The sequence below is a fragment of the Microchirus variegatus genome, assembly GCF_963457635.1.
Source record: "Microchirus variegatus genome assembly, chromosome: 18".
Classification (NCBI taxonomy): Eukaryota; Metazoa; Chordata; class Actinopteri; order Pleuronectiformes; family Soleidae; genus Microchirus; species Microchirus variegatus.
Window position 1 is genome coordinate 18,023,802 of NC_139819.1, and position 18,206 is coordinate 18,042,007.

An 18,206-nucleotide genomic window follows, 5' to 3' on the forward strand; every position below is an offset into this window, starting at 1 on the left:
ATTTTGAGGCTTTTTGAAGGACCATTATGGTGACTCATGAAGTAAGGGCAAGTAACTCAAAAATGAAAAAACCGAAATTAATTATTGTGCCAATATTTTATTTTATTATTTTTTTCCTTATAATTTTGTTGTTATGGCTGGAGCTGTGTGTACTGACAGCACTCAAGTCAAGGCATTGCAATTATAGAGTGTGCCCCTCATCTGGTGTGGGCCTTTTGTTTCTGCGCACCGCCCCTGCTGACTCTGCTCTTCTCTCTCCTGCATTGTGCGCCACTGTAACTGGACCTTTCGTATGGATGGAATATATAATTTCTCTGTGCACAGTTTCATCCCCACATTCATATATGAGACGTACATAATGATCTTTATGACGAGGATCGAGTGCAGTCGCGATAAAATACAGGGGATCCGAGTAGATCTTTGTAAATTGTTGACAGATTCTCAAGAGCACACTTTTCATTGTTTTTACTCCGTGGTCTCAATCTTTCTTTAGAAGACGCTTTAACGCTGTAATTAAGGGAATGACGGATGCATCAGTCCCCAGGACGCCCAGACGCCCTGCTGGCTAAAAGCCTGATGAAAGTAGTGACTTATACTGTACTAGTGCAGTGCCTGTAGGAAGTATGCATTCCTGAGCTGAAGAAGATTTTTCAGTAATGGCTAAATGATTTTTCTTGAGTTCAAATGATGATATCTTACAACAGCCCTCATCTATCCTTATTTCTCTCCAGTCCTCTGTATGACCAGTACTGCAAGGATCACTATGCCGATGGCCACTGCGACCAGGGCTGCAACAACGCCGAGTGCGAGTGGGATGGCTTGGACTGTGCCAACAACATGCCGGAGAAGCTGGCCTTGGGTCAGCTGGTGCTGGTGGTCCATATCACGCCCGAGCAGCTCCTCAGTAACTCCTCCACCTTTCTGCGAGAGCTGAGCCGCGTCCTTCGCACCAATGTGATCTTCAGGAAAAACAGCAAAGGTGAGGTGATGGTGTATCCGTACTATGGCAACGAGCACGAGCTGAAGAAGTACAACGTCAAGCGCTCAGTGCCCGCGTGGTCAGAGGTTCCCGGTCAGGTGTTGAATGTGGTGAAGAGGAGCCTCTTGGATGTGTCAGGAGAGAACGCACGGATGAGGAGGGAGCTGGATCATTTACAGATCAAAGGGTGAGTTTTTGTACTGTAGTCTCTTAACATTATATACTTTATATACCACAGACTTTATATGATGTCCTCACTGTCCTATTGCCCCACTTCAGGTCAGTTGTCCACTTGGAGGTGGACAATCGTCAGTGCTTCCAGCAGTCCACTGAGTGTTTCCAGAGCACCAATGATGCTGCAGCCTTCCTCGGGGCTTTGGCCTCAAGCGGCAAACTGGACGTCCCATACACCATCAAAGCTGTTTTTAGTAAGTTCATTATCCTCCGGCAAGGAGGTTATGTTTCCACTGTTTGTTTGTTTGTCTGTCTGTCTGTTAGTTAGCAACATAACTCGAAAAGTCACAGACGGATTTGGATGAAATTTTCACGAAATGTTCACAATGTGACCAGGAAGAAGTGATTAAATTTTGGGTGTGATCCGTAGACGTTATCACTGGTTACAACACTCGCTGTCTGACCCAGGCGCACCGGCAGGGTGTATTTTGTAGGTACTCTAGGCCTAAAACTTTTTCACAGCATTTTCCCCCTAAATGATTAGGCTAAAATATTGAAAAATATCAATGCTTAGAGTCGATTTTCAAAATCAAAAGGGGTGGGGGTGGGGTGCTGAGCTGCCTTGGCAGAGGTCTGCTCTCTCCATGTGCTTTTCTAGTTCTAAATATTATTTTATTATATTATGTATAGATATTTGTCTATCCTTTTTTAATTGTATAAGCTCAGAATGCATTTCTGGAAGTCATTCTGACAGTGAGTGCTCACTGTTCCACTGTTTGTGTTGTTGGGTTTTTCTTCTGTGTTGCAGCTGAAACAGCCAGAAACACTGTTTGTTAAGGCCAAGTGGATCAGACTCATGCTCTTTAATGCCCGTGCTCAAACCAAACAGTATCTACCGCGCCCTCTGGTTGGGTCCTAACCTTGCTGCGCTTTGATTGTGTATTTGTTATGCAGCAGTGAACAAATGCAATTGTGAATCTCATGGCCTAAACAATCAATCCTTCCCTCGTCGTGTAAATCCACTAGCTTCAGGCTCCAAAATGGTTAATTGCTGCAAATCAACTTGTCCAATCCCCTACTCACACAATATAACACACTGTCTATGTCTCCGCCTCTCTCTTTCTTTCTCAGACATGTATACGTTTACATCCATGGATAACACACACATGCGCACACACACACGTGCACGCTCACACACTTCATCCCACAATGTGAGGGGCTGCTGCAACCTTCACCTCGCTGAATGTAATACCAGGACTTAATGCATCTCTGAGGGTTTAGGTTGGGAGAGTTTATCATTTCAAAATCGTTAGTGGAAAAAAAGAGAAGGGGAAAAATTGATCGGGAGTGTGCTAGAAGTTGGGAGTCTTTGTTATCTTGAAAATCCTAATAAATCCTTCGTCTTTACAGCTTAAAGCGCGTGCAGTAATTTGAAGTTCATTAATCCCCATCCTTTTTTTCTCTTAAAGAAGAAATGGTAAAGTTGTCTCCTGGTACCCTCGGCTGAAAAGGGAGAGAGGAGGTGGTGGTATTCTTTTTTTTTCCCTTTTCTTTTTGTAATCACGCCCCATCCCTGTTTTTTTTTTTTTTTTTTTTTTTTAAAAGTGGTTAGCAATTCTGATTATCACTGAATAGGTAGTAGAAGCTAGCTTTACCAACAGTGAGCGGGATTCAGTCACTTTCTGGGGCTCGCTGCTGGTTGTGGTGTGATTACGGAGACTTGCGGGGCAAAGGAGAGTCGAATCCTGGGCACTTTGGTCTGTCCTGTCGGTCAGCGTCTTTTCCCTCGCCCCCCCATCGTGACCATGTTTTCCCTGTTCCTACCAGGTGATGTTGACCAGAAGGTTTCACCAAACCTCTACCCAATCTACTTGGTCCTGGCCGGTGTCGGGATACTGGCCTTCCTCGGAGTGGGGATGGTAGCCGCCCGAAAGCGGCGCCATGAGCACGGGCGCCTCTGGCTCCCCGAAGGCTTCAAGACCACAGAGACGAGCAAGAAGAAGAGACGCGAGCCTGTCGGAGAGGATTCAGTGGGATTAAAGTAAGTTTGTATTCATCTAACGGTGGCACTCGGTGTCATCAGGCACCTGTTTCTTTGCAGGTCAGATGAAGGGCTACTTCTGAGGAGCATTTTGGGTCCAAGTGGCGATCAGTCAAATTTGGAAAAGGAGGCTTTTACCTGGATCATTAATGATAATGATATTGGTGCTTTTTAATTGACTCGTTGGGGCAAAGGGGTGGGGTATATGGATTTAATCAATGCTTTGGGTTTTTTTCGGCATCGCTGCCACCGTTATTTGTGAGTAGCTCAGATGAGATGAAGGCAGGAGAGTACGAGAATTTTCACCAGGTTTTTTTTCCCTTCATCTCAGGCCGTTGAAAAACACCTCGGACATCTCGCTCATGGATGATGCCCAGAATGAATGGGGCGAAGATGAGCCCTCTGATCCAAAACGCTTCAGGGTAAGGAAACTGACGCATTAACTTCAATTAAGTTCAAATTTAAATAATAATAATAATAATAAAAAAAATTTTTTTATTTATTTTGAATTTTCTGTTTTTCTTTATTTAAATCATCCATCAACAGTATAATCTAATTTCATTTCATTTTAACACGGCCTCTCTGACTCTGACCTGTCCCTGCGTCAGCAGTTTGACGAGCAGGCGATTTCCGAGGTGGACGACCAGACCGACCACCGCCAGTGGACACAACAGCACTTGGATGCAGCTGACCTGCGTATCCCCTCCATCGCTCCCACACCCCCTCAGGGCGAGATTGAGAACGACTGCATGGATGTCAATGTCCGTGGACCAGGTGGGTTGAACGCTCTAACCTATTATTATTATGAGAATTCAATTAAATAAAAATTTTAAAAATGAGAACCAAGTTTTTTTTCTCCCATGATTTTACAAATAATGAAATATAATTTGAATATAAGTTTTAATTGCGTTAGAAACATGTATGGAATGACTTTGTGAAACAAAATGTGATACTTTCAAGATGATAAACTGTATATTATAATGAAAAAGTAATTATTTTCTATGATATAAAATAAGCTAAAGCTAACAAAAAATGTGATTGCTTGTTGAAGCACTGGATTAATTAAGTAGTAGTTATAGTAGAAAATTCACTCGTTAGTAGAACAACTTGAAAATGGTTAAGGCAGATATTGATATGTTTTTTAGAGACCAAATTTTGTGTGTGTGTGTGTGATGATTCACAGTCTTTCTGAGGGAGCGTTTGCACATTTCTTGTGTGTTCAAGTGTGAGTTTAATCGTGCATGTAGGAGTTGCTAAAGCCCCATGTCCTCAGGGTAAAGGATCTTCTTCAAAGCAGCCAACTGGAAGCCAGGTGCCTGAGGGAAAACACTGATTCCTGATCAGATTAATCATTCGACCAGTAATAGGCCTCTGTTTTTTCTTTTCTACATTACAAAACCCAATGATGGTATCAAATCCAAAAACCCAATTTTGTATAATAAAAAATGTTTTTTAAATGTGCCAAATTCCCTGAACAAAAGCTATGAAAAAAAAGTAACAGAGTTAAGAACTTGATAGCACAGTTTTTTCCTCCGCCGGGTTCGATGGAGTCGAATCGACCAAATCTGTGAGATCCTGGGCTTGCCATCCTTTTGAAGAGGAGAAAACCAATTCAATGTGACTGACAGTGCTGCCTCTCACAGTTGGATATTATGTTTGGGTTTTGCAGCAGCGTAGCTTTAACAAGCCCTGGCCTCTATCCCCCAGCTTCACTTTCCCTCTGAAGCTTCTCCTCATCGAGGCCTTGATCAGAATCCGTTATCGGAAAAGACAGAGCTGTGATTATTCAACCCAAGCAAAGGTGTCAAATCCTCATTGGATTTGTTTGTTGCTTTGTTTTGATCTGTGTGGCGCTTTGAAGTGCAGGCTCTTTTTTTGGTCGCAGTTTACTGGGTCTGAGCTGACCATGCAGTCCAGGACATCACTGCACGCCTTCTCTCCTAAACTCCTCTCCTGCTCCCCTCTCTGTGCAGATGGCTTTACTCCCTTGATGATTGCCTCCTGCAGCGGGGGCGGTTTGGAAACAGGCAACAGTGAAGAAGAGGACGATGCTTCGGCTAACGTGATCAATGACTTCATCTACCAGGGAGCCAACCTGCACAATCAGACCGACCGTACGGGCGAAACCGCTCTCCACCTGGCTGCTCGCTACGCTCGTTCTGATGCTGCGAAGCGCCTCCTGGAGGCCAGTGCTGATGCCAACGTCCAGGACAACATGGGAAGGACACCGCTGCACGCTGCTGTGGCAGCTGATGCACAGGGAGTGTTCCAGGTCAGTTCTCATTGGTCACATTTATTTCCTTATAGCAACATTTTCAATTTGCATATTTTTACTGAAATCAACAAGAAATAATTACAAAATTGATCTGTCAATATCTGTATTTCTTCATATAAAAATGCCAAAATATTTTTTTAATAAATTTTTTTTAAATCGCATCTTTTATGATGTCATTCTATATTTTCTATGGACCATGTCTCACAATTATTTGCCTAGTTTTTATTATCATGAACTTTAAAATAATTACATCCTCAACTGTATCATTTTGTCCAGTTCGGATTACTCTCACAGAGGAGCAAAGAAACCTGATAATGTTCATATACAACCTTAAATAAAAAAATAGTCAAAAAAAACAATGAATCCAACTATCTATCTATCAAATAAGTCGGCACCTACAGTAATTTAGTTGTTGTTTACTAATTACTTAATTGTTAGAGCCATATTTAACTGTATTAGTCAGTTAGATAGTCTCATCAAATAATCATGAAATGCCCATGTATTTACCTTTTTTCACAATTCCATTCTTTGAAGCACAAAATGAAAAAGACATTGTTTTTCTGCAGATTCTGATAAGGAACCGTGCCACAGATTTGGATGCCCGCATGCACGATGGCACCACACCGCTGATATTGGCTGCCAGGCTGGCAGTGGAGGGCATGGTGGAGGAGCTGATACACTGTCATGCTGACGTCAACGCAATCGATGATTTTGGTAAAATCTCTAAATTGTCTGCCACTCATGAACCTGAGAATCCTTAAGACATTAAAAATTGCACCAGACAGACATCTTCAGGTAGAGTAACCATTTGTTTTTCGTCCTCTCAGGCAAATCAGCTCTACATTGGGCTGCAGCAGTTAATAATGTAGAGGCTGCAATTGTGCTTCTGAAGAATGGGGCCAACAAGGACATGCAAAACAACAAGGTAAGAAAAACTGTCTTTGTACTGTTAAAGGCGGAGGAGGCAGCTTGAAATCATGATTTAAAACTGATCTGCTTCTCAATGAATAACATGAGTAACTCATGTATGGGGGTTTAAATCAGTGTCACACATATAGTTCCAGAACATAGCAGATACTCCGACTCCCTCACTCACATTCTGCCCTTCTTTTTCTCTCATTACTCGATAGAACACGCTTCTTCTTTTTTTTCAAATTCAGATCACATCAGCAAAGGATAAACATTCTGTCATCTTTGCTTTTCGTTACAGATTTCAGAAAACTTAATTGATCCCACAATGGACAATTCAGTTTAACAGTTCTCAGCCATAGAATCAATCAACGCATACGGCTGTGTTGACTGCTATTTTTCTTCTAACTTTTGTTCAGTTCTGACTGTTACCGCTCAAAATCAACCAGACTCATGTTCTTTACGTCACTCTCTCACTCCGCCCCGCTCGTTCATTCCACCTGCACGTTCACGAGAGCCAATCTGTCTTAAAGGCACAGCAACAATATTTGTACCCGCTACACATTCATAAAATTACAATATTACAACATTACAACAATATGGTGACAAGGAAACAAGTAACTACCCTTGACACTGGGCTTATAACAGCCTACGTTTGTTTTCCTCAGGTGTGATGATATCTTTGACATATTATGCACAATCAACTTTTTAATCATTTAAATCCTTATATTTGGGACTCTGGAGGCCCTATCATTCGGCAAAGTTTGAAAAAAATATGACTCACTCATGTTTTGTGGTCCTCCTCAGTCTACGTACAGGAGATAAAACACACAATGTTGCTTTCGGCACTCATTGGGACATCACAATGTGCTAAATTCCTGGAATGATTGTCTCGCGGAGCTCCACTTTGTCTGTAAAACACGCGACAGTGCTGGTGAGGGCAACGGTATCTGAAAACCGGAAGTCGGTGAAAATGTCTATTCTTGGCTCCACAGTGCAGCACCGAGTTCTACACAAACTTCCAGCCTCAGAGGATTTATCTGTCCAGATTATACATGTTATATATGACAGCAATGTGCCTGCAAGAGCCTGCAAATTATCACTTTTCCAAATGCTAACTGCTGTTAGCTCCCAGTAGCCTCTGTGGCTGATCATTTCCTGTTCGTTAAGTTTCGTTTTACTTTGTTTTAAGGTGGCTAATGATGCTTTCCCAGAGTGAGCTCAGGTCCTTCAACTAGACTCCAGTAATCTTAGAGCAGACCTTTACGATGCTGTTCAGACTGTTCTTGTCTTTCAAATTTAACCAACAGATAAAAGAAAAAGTTAAAAGACTTTCAATAAACGTTACAGTAACGTCAAGCAAGAGCTAGCAGATTACGTGATGCCTTGGAGATGCAAATTCCAAGATCTCTGGTTCACCAATAAAATGACAAAGACTGGCTTGCCCAAGATCCCAAGGACAATCACTTATCCAGATGCAGAGTGTGCAGAAAATCAATAACAGTGGACACCATGGGTGAAACGTCTCTACATGTTGCCCCCCCAATCTTAAACTGTGTCAGCACATTAGTTCCTTGAATTTGAGGGAATTGGTCTGGTAAAGTACTTAAATTTGATGTCAACCAAGTTGTGGGAACCCTGTATTATACAAAGATCTTACCTTTGACCAAAAGTTATCTATATTTGTTGTCATATTTCAGAAAGTCTCATCTCTTAATATGTTGTCTCCCTCTTCACTGCCTCAGGAGGAAACACCTCTGTTCTTGGCTGCCAGAGAAGGAAGCTACGAGACTGCCAAGGTCTTACTGGACCACTTTGCCAACAGAGAGATCACCGACCATATGGACCGACTTCCCAGAGACATTGCACAGGAGAGAATGCACCATGACATTGTGCGATTGATGGACGAGTACAACTTGGTGCGAAGTCCTTCCATGCACGGAGGGTCTCTGAGCACCACATTGTCGCCCACTCTTTGCTCGCCAAACGGTTACCTGGGCAGCATGAAGCAGCCCCAGCCTCAAGGACAGGGCAAAAAGGCACGTAAGCCCAGCACCAAGGCCATCGGCTGTAAAGACGGCAAAGACATGAAGGTGAAAAAGAAGAATATGCAGGAAGGGAAGCCCGGGAACCTCCTGGACAGCTCAGCTGTTCTCTCACCTGTCGACTCGCTGGAGTCTCCGCACGGCTATGTGTCTGATGTGGCCTCTCCGCCCATGATGACCTCACCTTTCCAGCAGTCGCCATCTGTATCCCTGAACCATCTGCAGGGAATGTCTGACCCACATCTGCCCGTAAATCACATGGTGATGCCAAACAAGCAGGAACTGGCTCGCATGCAGTTTGACCCACTGCCTCCTCGTCTCACTCATCTGCCCGTGTCTGGCTCTGGTGGCACGTTGAATGGCCAGTGCGACTGGCTGTCCAGGATGCATGGCAGCATGAGCCAGCCAGGCCAGTTCAATCCCATGAGAGGAGGTCCTGGTGGTCAGGGAAGTCTACATCAGGGAGGTCAGCATGGGATGATGACCTCCCTACACAACAGCCTTCCCACCACCAGCTTGTCCCAAATGATGACCTACCAGGGGATCCAGAGCACCAGGATGGCTCCACAGCCCCACATAATGCAGCAGCAGGCTCAGCAGATGCAGCAGATGCAGAACCTCCATCAGCTTCAACAACAACAGCAACAGCAGCAGCAGCAGCAGAGCATCCAGCTGCAGCATCAAAACTCAAACAACACCAACAGCCAGACCTTCATCGGTGGTGAGCTGAGTTCTCCGGAGCTCCAGCAGGGCACTGGCAGCTCCAGCATGCCCATCCACACCATCCTGCCACAGGAAACCCAGATTATGCCCTCCTCCATCAACCAGTCAATGGCCAGCACCCAGTTCCTCACCCCACCCTCCCAGCACAGTTATTCAGGTCCCATGGACAATACCCCAAACCACCAGGTCCAGGTGCCGGACCACCCTTTTCTGACCCCGTCCCCCGGCTCCCCTGATCAGTGGTCCAGTTCGTCTCCTCATTCCAACCTGTCTGATTGGTCGGAGGGCATCTCAAGTCCACCGACGAGCATGCAGTCTCAGATTGGACATATACCTGAACAGTTCAAATAAAGTGCCCAGATGAGCTGCTCTCTCTCTCTCTTTTTTCTTTTTTTTTGTTTAAATGAAAATACAAAGGCACTCTAAAAAGAGAGAGAGAGAGGCTAAAGAGCAAAGCTGTAAACAAGATTTAGGACTTTTTTATACTTTATGCTTTCATACTAACAGCAGCGCCTGTTTTTCATCCATTCTTTTTATTTATTAATGTCTTATTTATATACATTGCCTACTGACAGATTCTTTGGGTTGAATTGGGGGATTCATGGTGTAGGGGGTTTTAGCAGAAGAGAGTCTTTTGGAGACCCTCTGTTTCTTTCAGTGCTTTTCTCTGCAGTGAGGTCACAGCATACACACTGGGTATTTATTTCCTTGAGGACTTTTAGTCTTTCCCATTTTTTTTGTATAATTCATTTTTCAACCTTTGTTTATATCATGTTATTATGGTTTTGTATAATCTTGTTAATAAAGAAAATTGCAATTAAGGGGCATTTTATAGAGCACATTGTATGTTTCAGTGTTATTTGAATTGTGCGGGAGATATTGCAGTCAGTGAGCAGAACATGCTGTATGTCCTGTATTTCATGCACAAGTCCTTCCCCTTTTTAAAAAGATATTCTGTTATTCTAGAGTTGTGTTAATTTCTGCAGCATCTAGACTGATAACATTCGTATGTAGAGATGTGTTGCACGTCGATGTGGTGTACAGCGTACAGCCATCTTGGAGATTGGCGGTTGAGAAACAGGCTTGACTATCTGCTCGTCCTGTGTCGGCCACAGCGTATGCTGTTGTTTCCAGAGGGAAAAGGAAAAAATGTTTTCCCCTGTCCCTCTAATAGTTTGAGCCTATGGCTGTGTTCATCCTTTGGTAAATACATTCACATGTAAGCAAGATTTTGTTTAAGAAATCTGATGTCATGTCATTTTGATCGGCCTCGCACCAGTCAACCACCTCTAAAATGTCAAACAGAACAGAATATATAAATATATATATTTTGTATTTTACTTTCCCTTACGCAGAAATAAATTTGAACTATATACAAATAGATACAATATATTGTTAGACAATGTTTTTCTCAAAACAATAAATATTGAGGTTTTATAAACTGATATTTAAGTACAGTTGTGTAACACATAAAGAAGTCCTCCATTTGTGTATGTCATGATGATATGTTTTTGTTACACTTTGATGATATGAAAAAAAAAAAGTTCTCACTTATGACATTGTCAATGCCTTTATTAAAAAAAAAAAAAGAAAAAAAAAAAGCTTTCTGGTATAGTTTGCAAATGACCATAATACAAACATGCGGTTGTTGTGAAAATATGACTGCAATCTGTTTTCTTCCTCTCAAAGTTATGATTTTTGAAGAAATGTATTTTACCTTTTTATTTTCTATTTGTAAAGATGTTCCTTGTTATAATAAAGGGCACTTGTGTGTCTTAAATGTACAACAGCTTTTTTACATTATGATACATGATCAGTACAGTGCATTATTATCCTCTGGATTAACTGTAGAAAATAGAAATTAATCCACTACAATAGTCACAATGTCAGAATAATATAAAGCTTAATTCAGTATGTTAGATTAAATCTGACCCTTTCCTCAACATATAATAGCAACTAATTTAATCCTTTATCATTTGATGAAGTAAATTATTTTACTGGTGCTAATTATTTTTATTTTTTCGAATAATTGATAACTTCTGTGCTTTATATATATATGGCAAAACATGTTTATCTGTTTTCCCCAAACCTTGAAACCAGAAGATATTCACATTCAAGAAGCTAAAATCAGACATTTAGATTTTGTTTGTAGAAAATACCAAAAAATAATTGTGGAAACGAGTACAGCCTTTTTAAACCTTGCAAAATGCACAGTTCTAGGGTCTCCATTGCAATTATATATTTTTTTTCTTTTCTTGTTTTTTTTTAAATATAAATTTAAACCAAATATCGGCGTGTCTTGTGTGTCATAGCATTGTGACTTATCATAATGGATAATATTGTGATTCAGTGGCACATTTCTACTTCAATTGTTCAATTAACACATCATATGTCAGGATGAATAAACAGATAGATAGATAGATAGATAGATAGATAGATAGATAGATAGATAGATAGATAGATAGATGGTGTTTGTTTATATTTGTGAGGTGATCACTCATTAATCACTGCATTTTAACCCGTAGTTGTTCAGCGCTGTTTGTTCAGCGCTCGTGTCATTTCCTTAAATACTACGACTCCCATGGTGCACCGGTGGCAGCAAGTTGAAGTTCAAAGTTCAGACAGTACAGTGAAAATAAGGTCCTCGCAGGCTGGCATCCTGTGTGCTAACAGGGAAAGATAAACAACCCGGCACTGGACACGTCGACTAGTCGCCACCGCCCCGAAAACCGGCAGAGGAAATCGAACATGTCCCATAGTTAATCGGCGGCCGCTCTGGCTTTTTGTTGTCGGTGGATTTACAGAAGGAGGGCTAGCTGGGTGCTAACATTAGCACGCTAGCTTGCCAGGAGCATAGAGACTGCTGCTAGCTAGCTAACGTCTCAGCAAGGGTACTCTCTGAAGAAGGGCTGCAGGTATGTTCGTCCAGGAAGAGAAGATATTTGCCGGTAAAGTGTTGAAAATACACATCTGCACCATGGACGGCACGGAGTGGCTGGAGGAGGTGACGGAAGACACCACTGTTGAGAAAGTAAAGGAGAAGTGCTTGAAACATGTAGGTGCTGTGTCTTGTTTGTTTGTGTCTCCCCTGTTGCTCTTTTCGTCCTGTCATCCCTGTCCCCGGGCTGCAGTCCACCATACCCTCCCTGTGTAGTGTTTTAACTATCAGTGTCAGTGTCACTGCGTTTGTATTTATAGTAACCGTGTAGACTGTGCTATTTATAATTTAGCAGGTTGGCTGCTCCTCTAGCTAACAGCTAACCCTTTTCTGTTCTCACTGAGGCATGCTACTTTTCAGCCTGTCTATTATTACACAGCTCAGCTCTCTTTTCCTTCTATGGCTCTAAAAGCAGAAAAGTCTCAACATCCAACAATAAAAGTCCTGCTCTAATCTTTGTTTCTCGTGAAAACATGTGTAGTTCAGAAAGATATTTTGTGTGATATCAAATCTATGAGGATTTGCATTTTTAAATTCAAATTAGGCTTTTATTTTTTCATTACCCATTCACCTAGTGAGTTTTTGGTTAGTGTGTTGAATTGATTGTTTTCCACGTTTGAAACAATTATAGATTATCAGCGAGAGAAAATATAATTTCTCATTAACTCAGATTAAATTTACAAAGTGTCTCTGTTTAATAGTTAATTTTAGAGCTGTCAATTAAATTAAGTCTTACATATAATATGTATATAATAAGAAATTGATCAGAACCCCAAATATTTAGGATTTTGAATAATTGTGATATACTAATATTTAAAGGCCCTCTTCTTTGTTTTTAGAAGTCTTATTTTATTTACATCTATCAAATAGAGATCAGTTTGAAACAATGTGTTGTGTTTTTTCTTTCTCTATTTTAAAATTTAACAGCATCATCAACATTGTTGCCAAATCTTCTGTTTATCAACAATTTTTAAAAAATGAATACATGATATTTCTTTTGGGTATTCATTATTATGATACAATTGTGGTTCTTTAATATGAGCATTTACTGTTTTTATAATCAAAAACAATTCTTTCTTGTTTTGTAGCACGTATATGGTAGTGTAGAAGACCCCAAAACACTCACCCACCATAAGCTCATACACGCTGCTACAGAAAGAGTTCTCACCGACACTAAAACAGTCGCTGATGAAAACCTCAAAGATAAAGGTATGCATTCCACTAATTTTTAGCATAATGACCAAAAAATCTGCGCTATTTTCCTTGAACTTGATATTTTAAATATATATATTTCAGACGTTTTGCTGCTTATAAAGAAAAGACCACCACCTACCCCTCCAAAGATGGCAGACATTAGTACAGAAGAAAAGGTACGCTTGTTCAACTCTTTGGAAAAGCATGAACATGATGATTCCAAACTCTGAAACATGTGCATTACTAACTTTTGTTCTTGTTCATGTGGATTTGCCAGAAGAAACAAGATAACAAAGCTCCAGATAAAGATGCCATCCTAAAAGCCACCAGCAGCCTGACGACACGCCACACTGACCGCACTGTTACCCAGCACAATATTAGAGATGTGAGGATTTCATATTAGTCATACATATAGATAATACCAAGTGTAGTTGAATTGGTGATGAGTTTGTGTTGTTCCAGTTTCAAACAGAGCTCAGAAAAATCCTGGTTTCTCTCATTGAAGTCGCCCAGAAGCTTCTCGCCTTGAACCCTGATGCTGTTGAACTCTTCAAGAAGGCCAATGGTGCGTTTTATGACCTCCACCAAGGAGGTTATTTTTTCACAGGAGTTTGTTTGTTTGTCTGTTAGTTAGCAACATAACTCGAAAAGTTACGAGCAGATTTGGATGAAATTTTCAGGAAATGTAAATGGGACAGGAACATGTGATAACATTTTGGGCGTGATCCGTAGACTCTATCACTGGTTAGCAACACTCGCTGTCTGACCCAGACGCACCAGCAGGGTGTGTTTTGTTGGTACTGAGCTGCCTTGGCGGAGGTCTGCGCTCTCCGAGTGCTTTTCTAGTTAATAATACCATTGTGAGCAAAGTTAGGGTGACAGAATATGTTGCACCAGACACTGTCACGTTACAGTAAGTTCTTCATCAGGACAAATCACCAGTGTATGGAACATATACACATCTTAAGGCTGAACATGATTCTAAAATGTGAAGTATTCAGGGTTTACCACCACAGATATGGAGATGATATTAAAACTACTCTACACGTTTTACAAAAAATATTAATCATAACATAAAAAGATGGTGTTTACTGACCTGGGGATGAGACTCAACAGGCCTACTGTTACAATGTTCTCTCTGTTTAGCTCTTGTTGTTGTTTGTGATTGTAGTGAATCTGATTTGGATTATTTGTTGCTCCGTCTTGGTTGCAGTCCTCAGATCTGTTATTGTTTCTTGTAGCGATGTTGGATGAAGATGAAGAGGATCGGGTGGATGAAACCGCACTTCAGCAGCTCACTGAGATGGGTTTCCCAGAGAGCAGGGCCATCAAAGCTCTCAGGCTGAATCAGTAAGTCTGTAATTGTTGTCTAAACTGTTTTTACTGACTTCTCTATGTGACAATGGACTATTCTTCCTCATCCTGTGTAGCCTGCTCAGATGAATTCATTCCCTCATCCTTTCTGCAGCATGTCAGTGACCCAGGCCATGGAGTGGCTGATAGAACATGTAGATGACCCCACTGTAGATGCGCCGCTACCAGGCCAGGACTCTTCTGGGGCTGCAGGAGCCACAGCAGCAGCAGCAGCCACACCAGGCCCTTCTACCTCTGCCTCAGCCTCAGCCCAGAGTCCTAATCTTCTCCGCAGCCTCTCCAGCCAGTCGAGCACTGAAGAAAGCAGCAGACACGACGAGCTCACAGAGATCTTCAAGAGGATCCGCAGGAAACGGGAGTTCAGACCAGACTCAAGAGTGGGTTGGCTTTATTCGTAAGCTTCAAATCGCAAGAAGTGTTTGAGGCCACAGTTGGATTTGTTGTACCTTTTCGTATGTCTATTTGGAGGTATCTTAGTGGTTATAAAGTTCATGTACGTTATAGCTTTGAGTGTTTTCACAGTTCATTCACAATCGTAGGGATTAGCATAGTTTCCCTGGGAGCGAACTCCCAATGTTTCCAATCAAAAAGGTGATTTAAAAACCTGTCTTTATACAGATCATCACCTTGATCACATTGTGGTTCATTTCTTTTGTTACACTCCATCAAACTAGAACTGGCTGTGCTGTTATCTAACTGAACTCTTTATTTCTGCAGGCTGTCATCGCATTGATGGAGATGGGCTTTGATGAAAAGGAGGTGATTGATGCTCTGAGAGTCAATAATAACCAACAGGATGCTGCGGTATGTTCACACAGCCTTAAAATATACATCAATTTGTATTTGTGTTGCTGCTTTATACAGAAAAAAGTGAGGAACATATAGTTCAAAGCCTGATGATGTACATCTGGGCTTGATATCACATACTTTAACACTTTCCTGCTACATGACAACCCTTTACATGCAGGGTTCCAACGTAGTATGGAAAAGTATGGAAATAAATAAAAAAAAAAAAAGGAAAAGTATGGAATTTTATTTTAATTTCCAGGTCTGGAAAAGTGTATATATATATATTATATTAATATATACAAATCAAAACAAGTTTATTCACCTGTAGATGATATGAAACAAACCAAGCTGGCTGTGGAATGGTGTTAGGTTACCATGGTTACCATTGGCCGTGTGACTGCGATTCTCATTTCTTACTTTTTTTTCTATAGAGTGTTTGGTGATTGATGATTTCACATTTTGTTATACATGTGAAGGTCATTTATTATAAATGTATTTATTTACAAGTATTGTACAAGTGTTTACTCCATCTTACACATCCCTACTGTTACTGTGTGTAGGGGTTGCAGGTTATTACACACAGTAATTAATTGCACTCTATTAGCATTTAGCTTGAATAAAATGTCTCGTTTTGGAGTTCATTACTTATGAGCTACAATAAGTAGGTAAAAGTGTCTTGTAATTACTACATAATGGCATACATAGTCAGAATTTAGCATACGGGTTAAAAGTTGCATTTTTAAAACCATTTATTTACATAATAAGCTACGGGGCCCCGGACATGACATGGACAAAAAAAACATTTAATTGTGGCCGAAGTAGGCATAATGTGCGAACGAAGTAATAATAATATCACTCCTGGACAGCTGGGTAAGCAAATTGAGCGCACCTTCTCTCAGGTCTCAGGTAGAGGCAGAGGGGCTACAGCTACACGATGGAAAGGGAAAATGTTAGTATGACGAAAACAAGCCTGGTTGGTAGAGTCAGAAGAGAGCTTCTCCCATGTGTAAAGACGCAAATGCTGCTGTTCACCACACAGGTGCTGAAAAGCAACAATGCATCACTCACTGTCAACCAGGGCAAAACAAAAAAATGTCTGCATTTTGATCACTGTCCACACAGCTGTGACATCACGAGTGGGGAAAAGGCTAAACCAGACACAGTTACAATTCAAGCTGCTTTCCCTTCAGCAGCCATGCACATATGTCCTGTAAGGTGTGCTTAATTTGCTTACCCAGCTGTCCAGGAATTATATTATTATTAGTTTGTGTGTTTAAGTTAAAAGGGTTAGGGTTAGGGTTAGGGTTAGGGTTATTCAGATGTTCAATATTGACTGAAAAGTTCTCTGAGAAAACCGGAAATTTGAGTCCATTTGAAAATGTGTCGGAACTCTGTACTTAATTCAAAAACCTGTGCAAAGACGATAGTAATAATAAAGGATTGTTTTTCTCTCTTGTAGTGCGAGTGGCTACTGGGAGATAGAAAGCCATCTCCAGAAGATCTAGACAAAGGCATTGACACCAACAGCCCGCTGTTCCAAGCCATTCTGGAGAATCCAGTGGTCCAGTTGGGTCTAACCAATCCCAAGACTCTGCTAGGTACAGAAAGCTCAAATCCAGGGTATCAGCAAACTCGTTTCCACGGTTACATTCTGGACTGGGAGGTGTTGTGCTACATGAAGCAGGGGCATATACAGTCCATGTAGTGAACTTTAGTTTATACAGGTGTAGGGTCAGTGTGGATCAATTCAGAAATGGGCGGATCACAAAATTCCCACATGCGGAAGCACAAAGTATGAACCCGGCCTTCCAGCCTCAGAGGATTTATCTGTCCAGTGGATACATGTTTTATATGACAGCAATGTGCCTACTACAGCCTGCAAATGATCCCTTTTCCAAATGCTAACTGCTGTTAGCTCCCAGCAGCCTCTGTGGCTGATGTCATTTCCTGTCCCTTAAGTTTTGTTTTACTGTTTTTTTAAGGTGGACCTAAAGAGATACTACTAAACAGAGCATTCTGAATAGGGCTGTTTTGGCAGGGTGATTGAACTGCTGTAGTGCTTCATCCGTCATCGTATTTTGACCAAAGCATGTCACAGACATGTTCATTAGGACACCAGGGAACTAGGTTCACTTAGAGAAATAGGGTATATTATGTCCCCTTTAACACAATTCTTCTGTGTGTGTGTGTGTTTGTTTAGCATTTGAAGACATGCTGGAGAATCCTCTGAACAGTGCCCAGTGGATGAACGACCCTGAGACTGGCCCGGTCATGCTCCAAATATCCAGAATCTTCCAGACCCTCAATCGCACATAGAGCCTTCTGGTGACCCGTGCGTGCGTGCGTGTGTGTGTGAGAGTGGGTGTTTGTTTGTATCTCAGTAGAGACACAAGTATTGTTTTTGCCTTGTCAAGACAAAGCTGGAGGAGACAAAGTAGGAAAAAAGTGATATATATATATATATATATATATATATATATAAATATATATAAATATATATATATATATATATGTATATATATATATATAAATATATATATATAAATATATATAAATATATATATATATATATATGTATGTATGTATGTATGTATGTGTGTGTGTGTGTGTGTGTGTGTGTATATATATACACACAAACAAACTATTTATAACAGTACAATAAAAAACAGTTACACAAAACAAGTTAACACGTTTTTACATTTAATGAGATCAATTTATAATTATGACAAACATGCTTTATTTTATATAATTTCTCCCATGTACAA

At 41.1% G+C, this 18,206-nt stretch overlaps 2 protein-coding genes across 2 annotated transcripts in view; both read left to right on the plus strand.

Annotated features, from left to right (window-relative positions):
• The window catches only part of notch1b (notch receptor 1b), a gene marked incomplete at its 5' end in the record, with an annotated part of 52,038 nt that extends 41,221 nt beyond the window's left edge, over positions 1-10,817 (plus strand). The window contains 9 exons of the mRNA XM_083905255.1: positions 732-1,166; positions 1,259-1,407; positions 2,981-3,194; positions 3,526-3,616; positions 3,803-3,968; positions 5,168-5,466; positions 6,036-6,183; positions 6,297-6,394; positions 8,124-10,817. Of these exons, the coding sequence (XP_083761381.1) occupies positions 732-1,166; positions 1,259-1,407; positions 2,981-3,194; positions 3,526-3,616; positions 3,803-3,968; positions 5,168-5,466; positions 6,036-6,183; positions 6,297-6,394; positions 8,124-9,497 (2,974 nt within the window). The 3' untranslated portion in view covers positions 9,498-10,817. The remainder of the gene's footprint in view (positions 1-731; positions 1,167-1,258; positions 1,408-2,980; positions 3,195-3,525; positions 3,617-3,802; positions 3,969-5,167; positions 5,467-6,035; positions 6,184-6,296; positions 6,395-8,123) is intronic.
• Positions 10,818-11,788: 971 nt separating this feature from the next.
• Positions 11,789-17,883, plus strand: ubac1 (UBA domain containing 1). Its single transcript, XM_083905024.1, has 10 exons — positions 11,789-12,201; positions 13,173-13,293; positions 13,381-13,454; positions 13,556-13,663; positions 13,741-13,843; positions 14,520-14,628; positions 14,747-15,029; positions 15,370-15,456; positions 16,901-17,039; positions 17,642-17,883. Exons 1-10 carry the CDS (start codon positions 12,064-12,066, stop codon positions 17,755-17,757), a joined length of 1,278 nt encoding a protein of 425 aa, XP_083761150.1. The 5' UTR covers positions 11,789-12,063; the 3' UTR covers positions 17,758-17,883.
• Positions 17,884-18,206: the final 323 nt, after the last annotated feature.